The sequence below is a fragment of the Tachypleus tridentatus genome, chromosome 7, assembly GCF_004210375.1.
Source record: "Tachypleus tridentatus isolate NWPU-2018 chromosome 7, ASM421037v1, whole genome shotgun sequence".
NCBI lineage: Eukaryota > Metazoa > Arthropoda > Merostomata > Xiphosura > Limulidae > Tachypleus > Tachypleus tridentatus.
Window position 1 is genome coordinate 76,184,682 of NC_134831.1, and position 18,474 is coordinate 76,203,155.

At 33.8% G+C, this 18,474-nt stretch overlaps 1 protein-coding gene across 5 annotated transcripts in view; it reads left to right on the plus strand.

Moving 5' to 3' along the window:
* The first annotated feature begins 1,575 nt into the window (after positions 1–1,575).
* Positions 1,576–18,474, plus strand: part of Liprin-alpha (PTPRF interacting protein alpha) — a 303,577-nt gene continuing 286,678 nt past the window's right edge. For all 5 annotated transcript variants that reach the window (XR_013030960.1, XM_076512547.1, XM_076512546.1 and 2 more), the window contains exon 1: positions 1,576–2,838. Coding sequence is in view for 4 of the 5 variants with exons in the window: in XM_076512547.1 (XP_076368662.1) it covers positions 2,608–2,838 (231 nt within the window). In the remaining variant the exon portion in view is untranslated. The remainder of the gene's footprint in view (positions 2,839–18,474) is intronic.

Genomic DNA, 18,474 nt, shown 5'->3' on the forward strand with positions numbered 1-18,474 from the left:
GAAATTATCACCCAGCTTATAACGACATAGCCTTTGCCACTTTCTGAAAGTTGGCTGCACCAAACGACCTGATGTCATTGCTAAATACATCATCGATCAGGTGATTTTTGACAGAGGAAGTTATCTGAATATAAATAGAATGAGCTGTTTATAGCCGATGTTGGATATTCACCTTGTGAAGTATTTCTCTAAAGTAACTCAAATGCAGTGGCGTACTTAGGTAAGTGTCAGAAGAGGCTGAGCCTTAGGGTTTATGGTCTTAACGGGGGTCCATTGGTAATTTTATTCTATGTGAAATTACATGGGATTTAGGGCCTACAAAAATTATTAACCTCTGATCCCACAAAACCTCAAATCCGCTACTGCTTAAATGTAAACATTAATGACAGTTACTAAGAATTTTTCAACAAACTCTAAGCCAAGAATAAGTTGCTCAGAGAAAAGTCACTCGCCAGATTGGTATCTATAGCAACAGTGATGTAAATAACAATATCCTTTTCTCTCGATGGCATTTAATACTTGCATAATTAATTGTTTATAAGTTTCAATTAAAAATTATGGTTCCCAGTTTTAATGTTTGAAAATCGAAGAATTTTACGATTTTATGATTAAAAAATCTGGTTACGTTACATAAAGTGTTAATAAACTATAATTTCTAATATGAATTAAAACTAGTGAGCCATGGTACTGTGCGAATGTTCTTATCGGCTGGGGTATAGTAGATGCAGTGCGGTTTACGTATAATTATACACTGTTTCTTACTTTTACTTATACATTCTTATAATTACTAATGTGTTTTTTTTTTTTTCCCGTTGGCAATGTGTTTGCTTGATGCGCTCTTCGGGAGAATTAAGACTAGCCTCTTGGTCTACCATATTTTGTGAACGATGAATAAAGTTAATTTTAGTAAAAATAAATAACTGTTTTTAATTAATACGATTTCTATGCAAATTCATTTTCAAAAGAATACAACAGATCCAGTCATGGTTAACACGCTATATTTATGTTATCAGATTACAGGAACAACAACTGTTATTACGTGAACTACATTAAGTTGGTAAAGTGAACTTTCATAATATAAATATAGCGTGTCAACCACGATTGTATGTGTCGTATTCCATCCGGCGTGATGATTCCTCCTTTTATCGGCATTAGATATAGCAAATACGGCGTAGTTGATATGTTGTTATACGTCCTTCTTTAATTTCACGCATAAAATTCTTAGAATTATAGTCAGATACCTATAGCTTCGAACAGCATGAATTTTCGTAAGTTATTGCATTTTTTAGTTGAACCCAATTTTGTTTTGCTGATATGGTTCTTGGAATTCATGTCATGATCCACAGTTCTTATAAAATGATACTCAATTCTATACATTGAGAGTTTAAGTGTAAAAATATTATTTTTCTGCTAATCCACTGAATTTAATTCAGCTGAGTTATTTAGTAACATATTTTACTAAAATTAGGATAATAAATATTTCTGTTCACTTCACTGATCATAGGTATATAGTTTTGATTGATTTCTCGCGCCTTGCATTACATAATAGAACACTGCAGTTGAGGCTATTACGGTGCATTGTGGGAAGTAGTCGGCGTTGGACTCTTATATGATATGGCTTCCAGTCGAGGAAGTTAAGAGTGCGGAAAAATGGAGACAAATTTTCTGGCTTATAGAATCCTTTATCTAGTCATAATGCTTTAGATTTAGTTGTTAAGTAATCTGTGACAACTCTTTACAGTTTCATAAGGTGCATAATAGTGATTTCAGTAATATTCGAGTATCTTATATAAGCAGCTATGTTTTTTCAATCGAGCTTACAAGTTAAAGCCCCGCTAGAGCTGGTGATTGTGGCCTTGTGTGGTTCTGTAGTCTGCGCCAAAGTTTATATCGTATTTATTCCTTTACAGTATTACGATTAGTACTCATTTATTGTCTAATAAAAGTGAGGTATGTGGAAAATTATTCTATTCTGTAGGTATGGTGATTTTTAATTAATAAATTTAAACAACGTAACTGAAAATTAACCACAAATTCAGAGTATCTTAGGATTGTCCATCGGCGCCGTGAGCAACGTAATTTCGTAAACCACGCCGGTGAGTTGAGCAACGTTACTCGTTAGTAAAGTATCTTAGTAAAACCTTGTGAAGGCGTAGTAACACAAGGTAATCACGGTACAAATGTTAGGACTCTTTAAATGCCCAATACTTAGGCTTATGATCAAATTTATTGAATTGCAAGTTGTTAATATTTTCAAATAAACTAGTTAGTCACAATATTTTTCTTTTTTACCATTAAAACTGAAATAATATTGCTTGGTAAGCCACATATACTGGACTCGGTTGACATAATTGGTTGGATGTGAAGAATAGTAATACTTTAAATATTAATTGTGCTTTTGGAGTATGAGAAATTGACTCGATAGTTTGTGGTAAATTGCTTGCATTATATGGCAGGACAACAAGAATTATAGATAAGACTAAATCAGTATCAAAACCAAACATTGAAATAATTTCTGATAAATTTTAAGCAGTTTCATTCAATTTCAAGACTAATGTAAAACAAAAACTACTTAGTTTTATTCGTTTTGTGGTGCGTTTGAAAAAAATGTGGAATATGATGATGTGTGATGTGATGCCAACAATATCTGAAGACAGTGTCAGTCAGAGGACAGGACAATTTACTGGAGATGAAGCCAATTTTGAACAGCTTATGGTTGATATGCTCGATGAGCGGGACAAACTTATGGAAAAACTGCATGAGGCTCAGACAAAGCTATCTGAAGTTGAAAAAGAAAGAGATTCCCTACAACGACAGCTACAAGCCAGCCTTCCTCAGGTAAGGTTTGGTTGTTTAAATGAATGGTCTGATATGTTCTTCCTACTCGTGTGTTAAGGAGACCTATTAAAATTAATATACACAGTTTAAGGACAAGGAATGTATTAGTCCATCAAGATTATCTCATCCATTAAAAAGAAAACAAACTCAAAGCTCATTCTTATTATTTAAATATATATCAAGCCTTTCCGTAAACTCTTTTTACATTCACTATATCCACAGTATCTGAATATAGTGCATTCAAAGGCCAACCATCTTGTAAAAAAAAATAAAATGAGCTTTAAGATTCTTTGAGGGGGTTCATTTTGTGTACATCTAAAATAATTGGGTTTAAAGGGAATAAAAAATTGAAAAGGATAAATAAACATCTGAATGAAATGGGAAAAATATCAAAATTTAACATTTGATTTGTAACCATCAAATGAATAACACCTTGATAACAAGGTAAACTTGGATTTTTTTTTTTTTTTTTTAATAAGTAGTGTTTGCATGCTTTTAATTAACTTTTCTTCTGGTTCAATGAAACAAATAAATAGAGAAATAAATTAAGTAATAACTATAATAAAATACTACCAGAAATTTTTAAATAAGATTATTTTGTGTAAGAGTCCCAACATTAATATTAAGTGTACAAGCAGATGTGAACATTGTTGAATTTAAATTATTTTTCATTGGTATACCTCAAATATTTAATTTGAAGACTAAGAAATGTATGCAAACAAACTTACATGAAATGAGAAAAAGAGGTTAAAAGTTACATTGCATATCATTGATAACAACAATTGAGGGACAACAAAAAGTTCTTTGGCTAATTCTGGCTGTCCCATTCATTTCACAGAACACCCATTTATCTATATATAGCCATATTTCTCAAAGTACTCATCCAGCTCTTTCTTGAACTATCCCAGTCCAGTCATATCTACCCTATCTGAAGACAGTTCATTCCAGATATTGACAATTTGCAGATGGTTTCAACCATACAAAATCATAAATCTTTTCCTTTTAGTCTTACCGTTAAACATGAAAAAGGTGGAACATCAGCCTTATCTATTTCCTTTATAATTTAAACAACACTTGAATCACATCTCCTATATACCTTTTTTTTTTTTTTTTTTTTACAAGAGAAAAATAATTTTTAGGACCTCACACTGCTCTCGTATGACATCCTCTCTAACTTTGGAAACGTCATATCTCTACTTTGAAAGTTTTCCAACAATTCAGTGCCATTCTCAAAGAAAAGAGACCAAGATTGAACCCAGCTTTTTAAATGAGTTCTAACGAGAGATCTGCACGAAGAAATGATAACTTTAACTTGCATTCATTGTTTCTTTAGTTATATCCCAAAATAATATTTGATTTTTCACTAGCAACAACATAATGCCTGTAAAGTGCAAGAGATTAATTGACAGAAACATCAAAATACTTTTCTTTTGCAACATTTTGAGTTGATTTCCATCAAGGTGGTATTTAGAAGTTAAGGTAGCCTGTATAGATTTCCTTGCACTTAGCTTCCTTAAATTCTGTCTGCCATTAATTTACCTATTTTACATAAGTACTACATCCCTTGTAGAATAACCTTCTTCTCATGGCCATGTATGAAAAAACCTTAAATATCACTAACATACTTGACTGACCTATTGATAATTCTCTTATCAGTATTTGTTAATGTATATGAAAAAATAGTAAGGGTCCTAGAAAATAACCTTGAGGTACTTCACTTGCAGCTCTAATCTAGCTTGACATTTTACTGAACTATATTTATTACAAACTTCTCCTTCAGTCATCCATTAATCTATTGAGATATTTTATCCTAATACACAGGGATAATTGTGACCATTCAGTTCTTGAACTACTTATTAATTGCATCTACACTGTTCAAACATCTCAGAAACTAAAGTTTGTGTAAATATTGTGACCAGTGGAGGGGATCAAAGTGCACACCTTGTATAAAGTACCATTCAACGTGGTATTATGAATTTGATGTCAGAGTTACCAGCTTTTCATTTTATCCTACGCTGTTGACTTTGTGACAGTTTGTAGTTCAGTAGAGAAAATACAAAATATTGTAACAAAAATTCTGAAAACAGGTATTTGTATTTGGGAGGTTGAAGAGGTTAGAAAAAAGAAATATGCAAACTCTTTGTTGGAAGAAAGTGTGCTAATTCTTACATGAACTTCAATACAATTTAACTTGACAGTCTGAATCAGACCAGCTTTGATTCACAGATGTATATTTTGGACAGATACAACAGACTTCTGCAGTTTACTAAAAGCTTGTTACATTTTATGTAGATACAGAGTGAGTTCAGATTTGTAGTCAGTATCACTTCTCCAGCATGCATGAACATTTGATTGATGAGAGCTTGGCAAAACAACTGGTACACAAAATCAGACATATCTGGAATTAGTTAAACATTGTTCATTAAGATATATTGTTATTTCTATTCATATAGTGAGAAAAGTTGTGTATATGAACGTATGTGTGTTTTGAAAATATAATTTTTGTGAATGCTTAGTTTCAGATGCCTGTAAGGCTAGTGTAATGAATGGCATGCAATTATGTATGCTTACATTTACAGTTGTAAAGATTATTACCTAAATACTTAGGAAAGGAAAAAGATCAATTACAGGTTATGAAAGTTCAATTTTCAAGGTTCAATTTACAGTTTGTTTCATCAAAAATGTCAAAGAAATTGTGCATATACGAGGAAAACTGTGTGCTGTGCCAAGCTTGCTGTCAGATTTAACTATTGTTCAACATTGATTAAAAAATATAATACCAATTTCATATTGACTTGGAGGTTTTGTAAATTTACAATTTTAAGCCAAATCTCTAATATATGTGGCATTTCCCAAAAAGCTTTTTTGTACTTGATTGATTGCTAATAATATATTTAGTATTTAAATGAATATTTAAGGCTTTGGAACTTTCCTATGAATTTTAGAATAATAAAATTATGAATCAGTTAAAAATGGGATGTATGCTACAAGAGGTAGCATTTTGGATTTTCCAAAACACACCTCTTATCACATTCACAATACAGCTATTACTTCCTTTGCTCACCTAAGCATTGAATTTTTCTCACTTTGCTACAATATTTTATTTCTCATGTAACTTACCTTAGTGATATCTGTTACATGATACTTTCCACATGTGTTAATGCACCTTCTATTCATAGGGGTTCTGTCAATCCTATGAGTTTTTTCTTGCTACTTCATTTCTCTAACTGGTATAGTAATAGTAAGGTGGCATTGCATGACCATTCTCAATGTTTGAAACCTTAGCTACTTGCATCACATGTCAACTTTCTCTGAAGCTTTGATTTTTGTTGTTGCTAACCTATACATGTTGTGAAGTGGAGTTTGTGCTGATTGTACTTTTCAGACAGTTCTTCCCTAAGACACTGGCAGCCAGAAAAATTGATGAATCCTTTTCGCTGATTCATCAGACTACTATTTCTCACCTCTGTGACCTGTGAGATTTCAGTTGCTTGTTATGTCCAGTGAGGGGCAACAACACTTCAAGACCACACTGATGTATTTCGAGGTGCTAAACAATGATTTTTTATTCATTGGGATCCTTCAGTTTCATAAGGCTTCTCCCAAACTACCTGATTGAGGTGGACAAGGCAATTTATTCATTGCTTTTTTCTGGGCTGTTTTTGGAGATGAGTCTTCTGCAAGTTAGATCTCTTCAGGTTCATTACATTTGTATGTTCTTAGCAGCCTAGTTGAATTGCCCACTGGAGGACATGGTATTGGCTGGTATGTAGTCCTCCACCACTACTTCTATCTCACATTATATGCATTATCTTGCCCTTCTTACTCACTAAAAACTAGTGTTAGAGACTGCATATTTTGATAAAGTGATGATATTATCTGAATGAGGTGCATACGTACAGCACCAGAATGGAGTGCACATTGATGTAGGTGAAGAATATCATGTAACACATATTGCCAAGGGTAATTAAGTGAGGAATAAAAGACTGGAGCAAGTGAGAAAAATTTAAAGCAGTGTTCAAGTGGATAAAGGAAGGAAAGTCAAGCAATATCTGTGATGTGAGAGTAGGAAATTTGTTATTGGAAATAACAGATTCGATTTTAGAAAATGTTAAATATATGTTCCTATCCAACAACTGTAGCTTAAGATTTCCTATTTTCTCTTGAGAAAAGAATGCTAAGAGAGATGATCTTGTTGAGGTTTACAAGATTATCTTGGGGGTTTAATGAGATAAAGTAAAGGTCTTTAATTTCTGAATGCAATAGGATGAGAGGACAGAAGCAGCTTGAGGCTTAAGAAAGACAGTTTTGGCTCCACTTAAGACACTTTTATGTTTAACTGAGTTATTGACTTATGAAATGAGTTGCTGTTTGCCAGGAGTGGAAGCCAGAAATTTAGAGAAGTTTAAGAATGGAATTGATGGTTTCTTGAAAAGTAAAGGACAGCTCTCAGTCTTTCTTTTCTTAGTGGTGGGTGATCAGTAATTAAATTTTCTGCATTCAGAAAAATGCCAGTCTATTATCTTATTCTATGTGTGTGCTAATTTTCAATCTACCTTTTGACTCTTCTTTCAATTCTACATACGTATATATTCAACTTATTAATGAGCTTCTTGTGAAGAATCATATTAAGAGCTTCCTGAAAGTCAAAGTATGTGTATAAATTAACTGGAATATATTCATTAAAATGGTGGAAACCATTAAAAATCTCTGTAACATGCTTGTTATGCAAAATAAAAGCTGTATTGAGAAAATGTTTTTTAAAAAGTACAAAATACAGCTAATAGTGGGAGTGAAATCAGTATTTTCATAGTTTCTTTGATATTAGATCATCTTAGACCATCTTTTATTAAAACAGAAAAGAAGGATCATAATTTGATCTTCCACTTCTAATGGCAGAGAATTCAGTAAATAACGTTGAAGTATCTCCTACATAAACTACCTGCAAGTACTTTCAGGGAATTAGGACAAACCTTGTCAAGACAAGGAACTATACTCTCAAAACATTTTCTAGAAAATACATTACTGCAATATAAGTAGAGTTAAGTGAAAAGTCTCCCTTCTTTGAAAAAAATTTGATTGGTTAAGAATTTGTTATTTGGTTTTGTCTGTAAAAAGTACTGGGAAAAAGTAGAATAACAATTTGACAAGTTCTCTTCTGTAGTAAGTTTCCTTTAAACATCCTCTTAGTGTTAGTGTTACTAACTTTTTTTTTCAATTAGTATGCATTTAAGCATTTTCAATAGTCCTTTTATTTAAATTTGATGTTTTGAGATAAACAAATATTCATAATTCATGAAAGTGTTAGTGATGGTTCATCTCCTTTTATTCCTCTCTTTCAATCTCAGTATTTTCCATTTTACAAATTAATTTTATATTTTAATAAAATGGGGATTTTAACTTTAAGTATGAAGTTATTCTGTTAATGTGTTTTACAAATGTTTTTAAGTTGGGACATATTACCTTTTTTTGTTTCTCTGATAGCTATCAAATCTTGCTCAATATTTGCTGCATGTTTTGAAAGTTGGATTTTTTTAAGATTAGAGATTATATTTCTAAATTACTCAATAGGTAAAAAGATCACAGGTAATGTTATAATTGCTAATTCAAAAGTGCTCTTTGCCCAGAATTGTAAACAGTATCTCTCTTGTTGCTAGAACTTGATCTAAGATGATATCTTCTCAGTAGTATCTTTCACATACTGAGTAAAAGGGTCCATCACATAAAGAAATTCTTTAATCCTAAATTATACAATAAAGAGAGACTAACTCGAAATGAGCCTGTTTCTAGTGGCATGATAATGAACCTCTGTATACATCGAAGACCTTTTAAAGTTGGCAACTTGGCTGTAGTCTATGGAAAATACCAATAAGCAAGTTTTCTCTCTGCATGTCATGAAACTCAACTCAAACACTTTTTTTAACCTTTATCACTTGTTTCAGAAACTTTCAGCACAGGACAAACAGATTCACTCTTTCCAGTTTTTAACATGTTATCCATGTAAGATAATAAAACTACCTAAGCATCTTTGTACTTGTCTTGAACTTCAAGTATTTTTAATTTTAAAATGAAAATTACTCTGCATGTTAGTCAACATTCTGAAAGAATAAAATTATGAGAAAATCTTTAAAATACCTTAATCTGAATTTAAGAAACTGATATTTGGTCTAGAAAGCCTTGTAATGTTCATTAATAATCTACAAACTTTTGTAAACACATGCATACATTAACAAAAATCAGGTATGAATACTGTTGTGGATACTGCCATCGTTACAAGCTAGGTAGATTCCACCCAGATTCTAATGAAAGGGCCAACTATGATTCAACAGTACTACAATTATAGCTTCTAGTTCAGTCAATTTACTGCAAATACTTCACAAAGAATCTGAGCATAAAAAACCACAAAACATTACCAACCAGTTTGTTCTTTTGATGTCTCCAAAATCCATAACACATTTTGCACATTAAATAGTTATTTAATGCAACTTCATACACTTGATTTCTCAAACCTGATTAGATAAAAGCCTGTACCTTGCATATACTTGTCTCACCCTCCACATAAACATTATCTACTCATCTAACCAGGAATCTGTTGTGTTCAATATGAAAATTTTATTTCAGGTGTTTTTCAATACTTCTAATTATTTGGTAACTTAGTCTGATTTTCTTTATTTTTGTAAATAAATTTTCAGTTACCACTTTTTGTTACATATTCTAACAGTTCAAAACCACTTTACAATTTCAAGAAGGGAAAGAACATGTTCTTTCTGTGTTTAAGAACAGTATAAAGGTGCAGCCTCTTTATATCAACACTGAAATATTTTAAGGCTTTTTATGAATGGTAAGTAAAGTACATGTTTGTTAATTTGGGATTGCAATTCAAAATATAAAGAACACAAGGAAAAGCAAGTTGACAGAAGCCATTGAAAGTCACACCTCATCTAAAATAAACATTATTTAAAAAAACAGAAATCCCACTGGTATCATTATACATATCCAATATTTTTTCAATCCCATTTTAAAACTAGTTGCAAATGCCAACAAACGGCTTTAACATTTTTTCTCTCTCTCTAAAACCGTTTACATGCACTTTTGCCATCAACGGGGTATTCACTCTGAATCTGAACTCTGTATTGGTGAAGTTGTGCTGTCTGTGATCCCTGAGACAAAGTTCTTGGGGCTTATCTTTGACTGTAAGCTGACCATTATACCACACATCAAGCAGCTACTGGTCAAATGTACAAGAGCATTGAGCATCCTTAGTGTCCTTTCTTCCACCACTTGGGGAGCAGATTGATATTCTATGCTGAAAATGTATTGCACTCTTGTTTGATTGAAACTCGATTGTGGATCACTGGTCTATGGCTTTGCCAGGATCTCAGCCTTAAAGATGCTGGACCCCATTCATTATCAAGGACTCCAGTTCTGCACTGGGGCTTTCAGCACTTTCCCAATTCAGAGCTTATACATAGAGACTCATGAACTTTCTTTGCACCTTCAACATTTGCAACTGTCTTTACTATTTGCTTCGAAACTTTGTTGCTTACCAAAGCATCCCACCTGGGGTTGTTTTTTTTCCTTTGTATTCAGGTACAGTTGGATGAATTGGGTCTGTTCTTGGATAACATTGCTGTATCCACTGGTCAGCCCCTCCACTATGGCTTATTACAGTCCCCAAATGTGACCTGTCTTTAAGTTATCTGAGAAAAGCAGACACTACCAATTGGAAATACTATCTGTTATTTGCTGAACATCTTTTGAACCATCTTTCCATTCCTATTTATATAGATTGTTCAAAATCAGGTGACTGTGTGGGCTCTGCCATGGTTTGTTGTGGTTTGGTGGTTGTGCATCGAATCCCCTTTACAGCTTCTGTGTTCACTGCTGAACTGTATGCCATTTCTCTTGCTCTGGACCACATGGAAGCTAAGTAGTATACAAATTGTACTATTTATACAGACTCGCCCAGTTATGTACTGGCTCTGGAATCACTTCACGTTGGTTCACACCCCGTTCTCGCTGATATTTAAAACCAACTGGCCCATTTCTCATTAACATCTACTTCTATCCAGTTTTTCTGGATAGCAGGTCACATTGATATTCACGGGAATGAGCTTGTAGACATGGCAGCTAAATCTATCTGCTCTGGCACTATTACCACTGTGCCTATTCCATACATGGACTATGGTCCTGTATTCAAGGCTCGGCTCTGTTCCAGTTGGCAGTTGACTTGGAGTGAGCAATGTGAAAACAAGCTTTTCCAAATATAACCCTCTATTGAACTTTGGCCATCTTGCTTCTGTAAGGATTGGAAAGAGGAAGTTCTAATTAGACTACACATTGGTCACAGTTTTTTAACCCATTTTCTTTTATCTGGGACTGATGCACCAATGTATTGTCTGTGTAACACTCAGGTCACAAAAGGCATATTTTACCAGAGATGCCAACTATTACAATTTGAGCATAATCATTACAATTTTGGTGTATACATTATGACTATACGCTCATACAGAGAAATATTATGACTTGTTGCAACTCCCAAATTATTATATACTATATAGGCCTATACAGTAAAGTGATAAATTGTTCCTCCAGGGCTTGAAAGGGGTCAAAAGAAAACTTCTAGTGAGATACAAATAAATTTTGATAATAAATAAAAGACATAGCCCAAATGGCTACTTGCAATAATCATGTTTGTGCTTGAAATAATAAAAAAAAATCTCCCACGTCTACCAATAGTTTGAGTGTGGTGCTTCTCCATACTGGGTACAGGGGGGAATCCATAGTTACGTCATCAGTGGTTGTTAGCTAATCAGTGCTCGCGTAGATGGGTATTTCTCATATTTTAAGAGGCATAGAAACACCAATGCGATCGTTCACAAGATGGAAAAAAAGAGGCCTAGCTCACCAGATTGTCTTGTTTCTGGCAAATCTAAAAGGACTAAAACTGAGAATAAAAAATTTAGGAAAGAGTATAATGCAAAATATCCAGTCATTGCATCAAAAGTCAGTGACAGCCATGCATTTTGTAGTCTGTCACATCAATTTTTCTGTGGCACATGGTGAGATAAACGATTGTTCCAGATATACAAAATCGGTATCTCATCAAGAAAAGGCTGAGGCGAAGACAAAAATGATGCAGATAATGACATTTATGAGTAAGAATTCAGAATATGAAACCATAAATGCAGAAGTGATGTTCAGTGTCATAAACATGATATAAACTAGTTCTTACACAAAGGCTATTTTTGCTTACTATTTGTGCATGTTTAATGTTGTTTTACTGGTATGTTTGTTACTCTGAACTAAATAAGACATAATTTCAAAAGAATTTTTTAAAATTTATTTATTAAATACACAAAACACAGTCATAAATGAGCAGTCTTTGCAGAAATAAATAATAATAGTTATAAAAATAACAATATAATAATAATAAAAAGCTTAGAGACAATGGTCAGGCCTAGTAGCTGCAAATGATAAAGGGTTCTGTCTACAATTATTACGCTCAGTCATTTGAAATAGTTGGCATCTCTGTTTTACTGTCTTGCATCATTGTGACTCTCAACGATGGCACCATTTTAAACATGTTCTGTCCCAAGGTTTATCCATAATGTTAGACCAGGGGTTCCCAACCGGTGGGAAGCCTTGGCAGAGGGGTCGCAAAGCCTTGTTAGAAGTAGCTTGGGATAACATTAATTTTATTTCATCAATTACATTTTCATGCTCTTATATTTTTTTTTTTGTTTCGGTGCAAAGCAAAACGTGTGCTACGTTAGTTCAATGTCATTAGGTGATATTATGGGTGTATGCATGTGTGCCTGTGTGAATGTGTGTGTCTGCAACTGTATGTATGTGTGTACTAGTGAGTAGCGAGTATGTGAGTGCACGCGCATGTACGTATGCTTGTGTGTCTGTTTAGCTGTGATTAAGTGTGTATGTGCTCCTTGTCGACACGTGAGTCACATGTCCGTTGCTCAATGGTGGATGACAAATCGCGCGACTAGCCACGCTCCCTTCCCTCCAAATACTTACCCCATCATTACTCTACCTGCACCCCACAAGTAGTCAGTGTAAGATCTACATTTACCAAAGTGTTCATTATTCAACATTTTTATTTTATTTTAACAAGGAGATAAGTAAGCAGTAGAGGTGAGTTGTGTCCATGGCTAAACAGTGCAGATACTCAGAATGCTACCTCAACATTGGCTTCACCACTGTGCTCGCCAACGACGACATCGAGAAACCACAGTGTGTTTTGTGCCATGCTGTCCTGAGTGCAGAGTCAATGAAACCATCAAAACTCAAGCGCCATCTCGAGACAAAACATCCAGAACATGCAAAGAAGGGTTTGGATTTCTTCAAACGGCATGAATGGTGTCTTAAAAGCCAAAGAATCGATAGAAGTGGGTCGTTTCAGCAGCAGAGTGCAGCCATAGTGGAAGCTTCATATGAGATTGCATTCGAAATTGCTAAACAAAAAAAGCCTCACACGATTGGAGAAACACTTCTTAAACCCTGCATGATGAAAGCAGTAAATCTTATTCTTGGAGAAGCCAGTGCAAAGAAGATGCAGCAAGTATCCCGGCCAAATAATACAATACAGAGGCTCATTTCTAAAATGTCTATGGATGTGAAGGAACAGGTTTTGACTGAAATCAAGGGTTCCCCTCTGTTCTCCTTTCAGCTTGACGAGTCAACAGATGTAAGTTCATGTTCTCAGTTGCTTGTCTTTGTGAGATACATTAATTCAGGTGACATCAAAGACGAAATCTTATTTTGCAGTGCATTGAAACCACAACAAAATCTGATGATGTCATGGAAAAAGTTTCAACTTTTTTTCAAGATGAAGATCTTCAATGGGAAAACGTGTGTGGGGTTTGTACAGATGGGGCATTGGCTATGCTGGGATCGAAATCAGGATTCCAGTCGAGAGTGAAGAAGCTAGCACCTCAAGCAAAGGGCATCCACTGCATGATTCACCGATATGCTCTTGCCAGTAAGACTCTCCCTGTCTCTCTGCAGGAAGTGCTTGAATCTGTAATCAAAATTGTAAATTATGTGAAGACTGAAGCACTCAACACTCGCCTATTCAAAGAACTATGCAAAGACATGAATGCTGACCACAAAGTCCTTCTCTTCTACACAGCAGTACGTTGGTTGTCGAAAGGAAACGTTATTAATTGTGTCTTTGAAATGAAAGATGAAATAAAGCTATTCCTGGAGATATAAGAAAGGAAAGATCTTGTAGCTCACTTCAAAAATGAAGCATGGAATAAAAGGGTTGCGTACCTAGCTGACATTTTTGACCAGCTGAACAATCTCAATTTGAAGCTTCAAAGAAGGGAAACACATGTTCTCCTTTTTCAAGATAGTCTTCGGGCCTTTGTTTCCAAACTGCAGAACTGGCGTTGGAAAACCAATCTTGGAAACATCGCTGTGTTTGAAAAACTTTGTGGAGTGACGGATGAGTCTCAGATACAACTGGATCAGTTCCTCAAGGATGAGATTACCGAACATCTTCAGTCTCTAGAAAAGGAAGTCGAGCGTTACTTCCCTGAGCTATCACAGGAACAGGAGGCCCTGGTAAGGAACCCATTTTGTACTGAACTTGATGTATCCAGCATCCCAGATGATATCCAAGATGAATTTCTGGATCTAAGGAACGACTCTTCAGCTCGTGAACTCTTCAAGGTGAAATCTGTGACTCAGTTCTAGTGCACTATGTATCAGTCATACTCCAAAGTCAGCATGATAGCTTTATGTGTCCTTGTTCCATTTGCTTCTACCTACTTGTGTGAAACAGGATTTTCCACTCTTGTCAATATAAAAACAATGAATAGGAACAGATTGGATGTTGGAGATGACATGAGACTGGCTCTAACAAATGCTCGGCCACGAATTTCAAAGCTTGCTGCTGAAATGCAACATCAGGCATCTCACTAGCTAGGTTGGATAGCTGTTCAAACCTATGTTAATATTATTTTAAGAAATATATGTTCTTTTTGTGAATTCTGGTTGGACCAATGTGATTTAATTTGCTAATAAATAATTATAGAATTTTTAAATATTTTTTTTAGATGTTTCTTTCCCTCTCCTTTACAGAAAATAAAAGAAAAATTAAGCTGCTGATAGTAAGCCCTAAGTAGGGGGTCACATGGGTTTCAAACTTTTAGGTAAGAGGTCGTGAGTGCCAAAAGGTTGGGAACCCCTGTGTTAGACAGTGTTATTGACAATGGTAACATTGTCCATCTTAGAAATGATTTTAGTTTTTAAAGGCCATTAATCTTTTTAATGCTATTTAAGATTTTTAATTTTTACTTTTTGAAAAAGGCTATAACGTCATATAACTATTAACCAGGACTGTAAGGCCAACTTCAGGTGACTAACAGTGGTTTTTGAACTTGCCTGTTAGTATTCCTCACGAATTATGATAATTATAATTATGCTACAGAAAGTCCTTTACAACTTGTATTGCTGTAGTTTTTCTCTTACCACTGTAGACTAGATGTAAAAATTGGTTTTGATGCTATTTATGTATATTTTTAATTCAAAAATTAAACTTTGTTTTACCTTAATTTCCTTTTATGAATTTTACTAATTTAACTTTTTACCAGATGTTTGGTGCAGGTAGTCTAGTTGCTTTGTGCTATAAAATACCCAACCAACCAATCTATAATTGCACTAGTGACTGTAGAAGCTGCTATGTCATGTACTCTTGTCCTGTTGAAATCATCTGCCAATGCTCATAATTGTAGCTTTGTTTGAGATATCTCTTTGCCTTTTGGTGATGAAGGCTTTTTTTTCATCACCATTTTCCACAGCTCTCTACAAGTAGTACTTGGGTAAACATTGGTCAATGTTGGTACTGGATTCAGGGAGAGTTTCATTATCATGTAGTTCATCATCACATTTTGTCTTGATTTTATTGTCTGTGTTTTATCCAGCATCTTTGTCACTTTGTACAGAGATAGGTAATACTCTAGATTTTTTCTTCCTTTCTTGGAGTTCTTTTAGTTGTTGAGGTGTCATCTGAGTCTATAATTATGTTTGTCACATTTTTTGATGTAAGTTGAAAACCTGCTCTCTTTGGTCATTTGTATTCCTTAGCATCATCACAAAAAGAAAAATCTGAACACTTACAGGAATAAATGTTGAAAAACATCTTTTGCTGCTTGTTCTTGAATTTCTTTGACTTTGGTTTTGTTGCAGTTTGTGTATTTTATTGGTTTCATAAGCATTCTGCATTTATCGTGATAGCTCCTAATCTTTTGCACAACCTGATCCTAACTCACTGCAGGCAATAAAGTTTCTGCCCACATCTTCTTCACATCTTGAGCAACTGTCTGTGATATGTTTTTAAGAAATGATTCATTTTCATCATTCTTTGCATTTATGTTGATACAATCTAACAGGTAATACTATATCACATCTTGATAGGTTAGAAATGTGACAGTCTAGTTTGTTAAGTGTACCAAAAATGGGACAAGTTTTGCTCCATGTTTCCACTTCCTGAACCATAGTGTCAGAATTATGGTATTAATCTGCAAACTTAGTGTCACTGTCACTTTAGCAAAAGAAATTTTGTGGTATTTCAAGTTACAATATTCAATTGTAGTTAATATTCAGTTAATTCAATCACTGTTACTTCAAATCAAGATAGGATCTAGTGGCATATTGTATCAAGTAATATATAGCACAACTGTAGCATTAAGTAAAGAGCTCATTAAATTTTGTAACAAATTAATTAAAATAAGGAGCTGAATTAATTTATATTTGTATGTTAGAAAAAGGAAACTTGTAACTATTATTTAGATAGTATTGCTTCAAACTTGTATTTCTCTAAGATATGAAAATAAGGCATTCCTGAAGCAGGATTCAAGACATATCAATAGGTACCTATAAAGGTTATATCAACCAATACAATGAAGTAGCATTCCATTAGAAAATTTCTCTATATAAATGTCTGGTAAATTTGTATGATAAAATGCTATAGTACTAAAGTTTTGGAGCACCATTAAATAATTTCCAGTTTCAATAATATTTTACAGTAATATACTTCAGGCTACATAAGGCAAATTTTTCCCATACTATTTGAAATTAAATTTCAAAGTTTCTTTGACCTCCCCTAATGTAAGGCCTTAATTTTTATTTTTTCACAACACAACTGCTACATCTCAAATGGAAAGTAACTTCTGATTTTTTTTTTTTTTTTAATTTTTACATGCATAATTGTTTGCTCCTCATTATTGAAATTAATTTTTTCACATTGACTTATTCTCTGTGACTTTCAAAAGTCATTATCAGTGAGAGATACATTCTCAGTAAAATCATCTCTTCCCAGCATTTGAATATCTTCAGGGATTTTAGAAATATTACTGTTAAAAATAACCTCTTCAAATTATGGATGTAAATATTGAATAAGGAAGAATATCAAAACAAAATTTTTAGAAGTCCCATCAATCATGTATGCTGTGTGAAACAACACAATTGTGACACATTAATCATTGTTCTGTGTTGCATATTTTTAGACAAACCTTAATTCATTAAGGATTTCAAGATTAATGAAAATTTGGGTTTTATTAACCATACCCAAAAAGCTACTTTGGAACATTATGGACAGAAGTCATTGAGTAGCTTTTTACAAGTTTTTCAGAAGAGTACTTGAAGTAGAATTCAAGGAGTAAGTTAGAAAACACTGTGGGTATTTCTGGAGCAACCAATAAACTGGTTAATACTGTGGGATGGGATGAAGCATTTATATATGAGCCTCACTTGAGTAGTTTGATAAGGAGACTGTTTATATACTAAATGATTGTTTAAACTAAGATTAGACTGATGTGAGGATACTCTAAACTTTGATGCTGCAAGTTGCTTGAGTTACAAGTTGATTGATGTTGCACTTAATGTGTTGTATTTAGATGTTAATAATATTACTAATTCTTTAAAAGACCACTGTGATTATATTATTTGAGAATGTTTTGAGGTTCTTTTATTGGTATTTAATAAAGCAATGGAAGTAGTAATTTTGTTCATAAGAAATTGACTGAAAGCTTGTGGGTAGAAAGTTATGATGTTGACAAAAATGTTTAAATATTTGAGTTAAAGTCCTTGAAAGAAAAAATTTCCACATATGATGATGATGATGATGATGAAAAGGCAAAGTTTGGAAGGTTATTTGGCAGAGCATGGTCACCACTTTATACACTTTAGTTTTGTAAACTGCATGGAAAGTACAACTCTTTACATCTGGAAATCTATAACTGTCAAATAGAGATCATAAACATAAGTTACGTGTCACATGATTAGATGAAGTACTTAAATATGTAACTACAACTTAGCTTAAAAATGATTGTCCTAAAACAAGGCTGCATCTAGGTTTCCTACTACTACTATTCCTAACCACTTTGTTTCACTTTAGAGTTAATGTGTATTATTGCATGATGATGAATTTCTACCAGGGAAGATGTTTGTTTTAATACTTTGTGGTACTAAGAAGAACTGTGAGCTTCATTACAGGAAAGCCAACTTCCAGAAAATTCTAGAATATGCTGTTAAAAATGTTAATGGGTCTTGGAGTGCTTCTGTTAGTTCTGTCAAGCTGGATACTTTGCATTCCATTCCTGAATAAGTCAATGG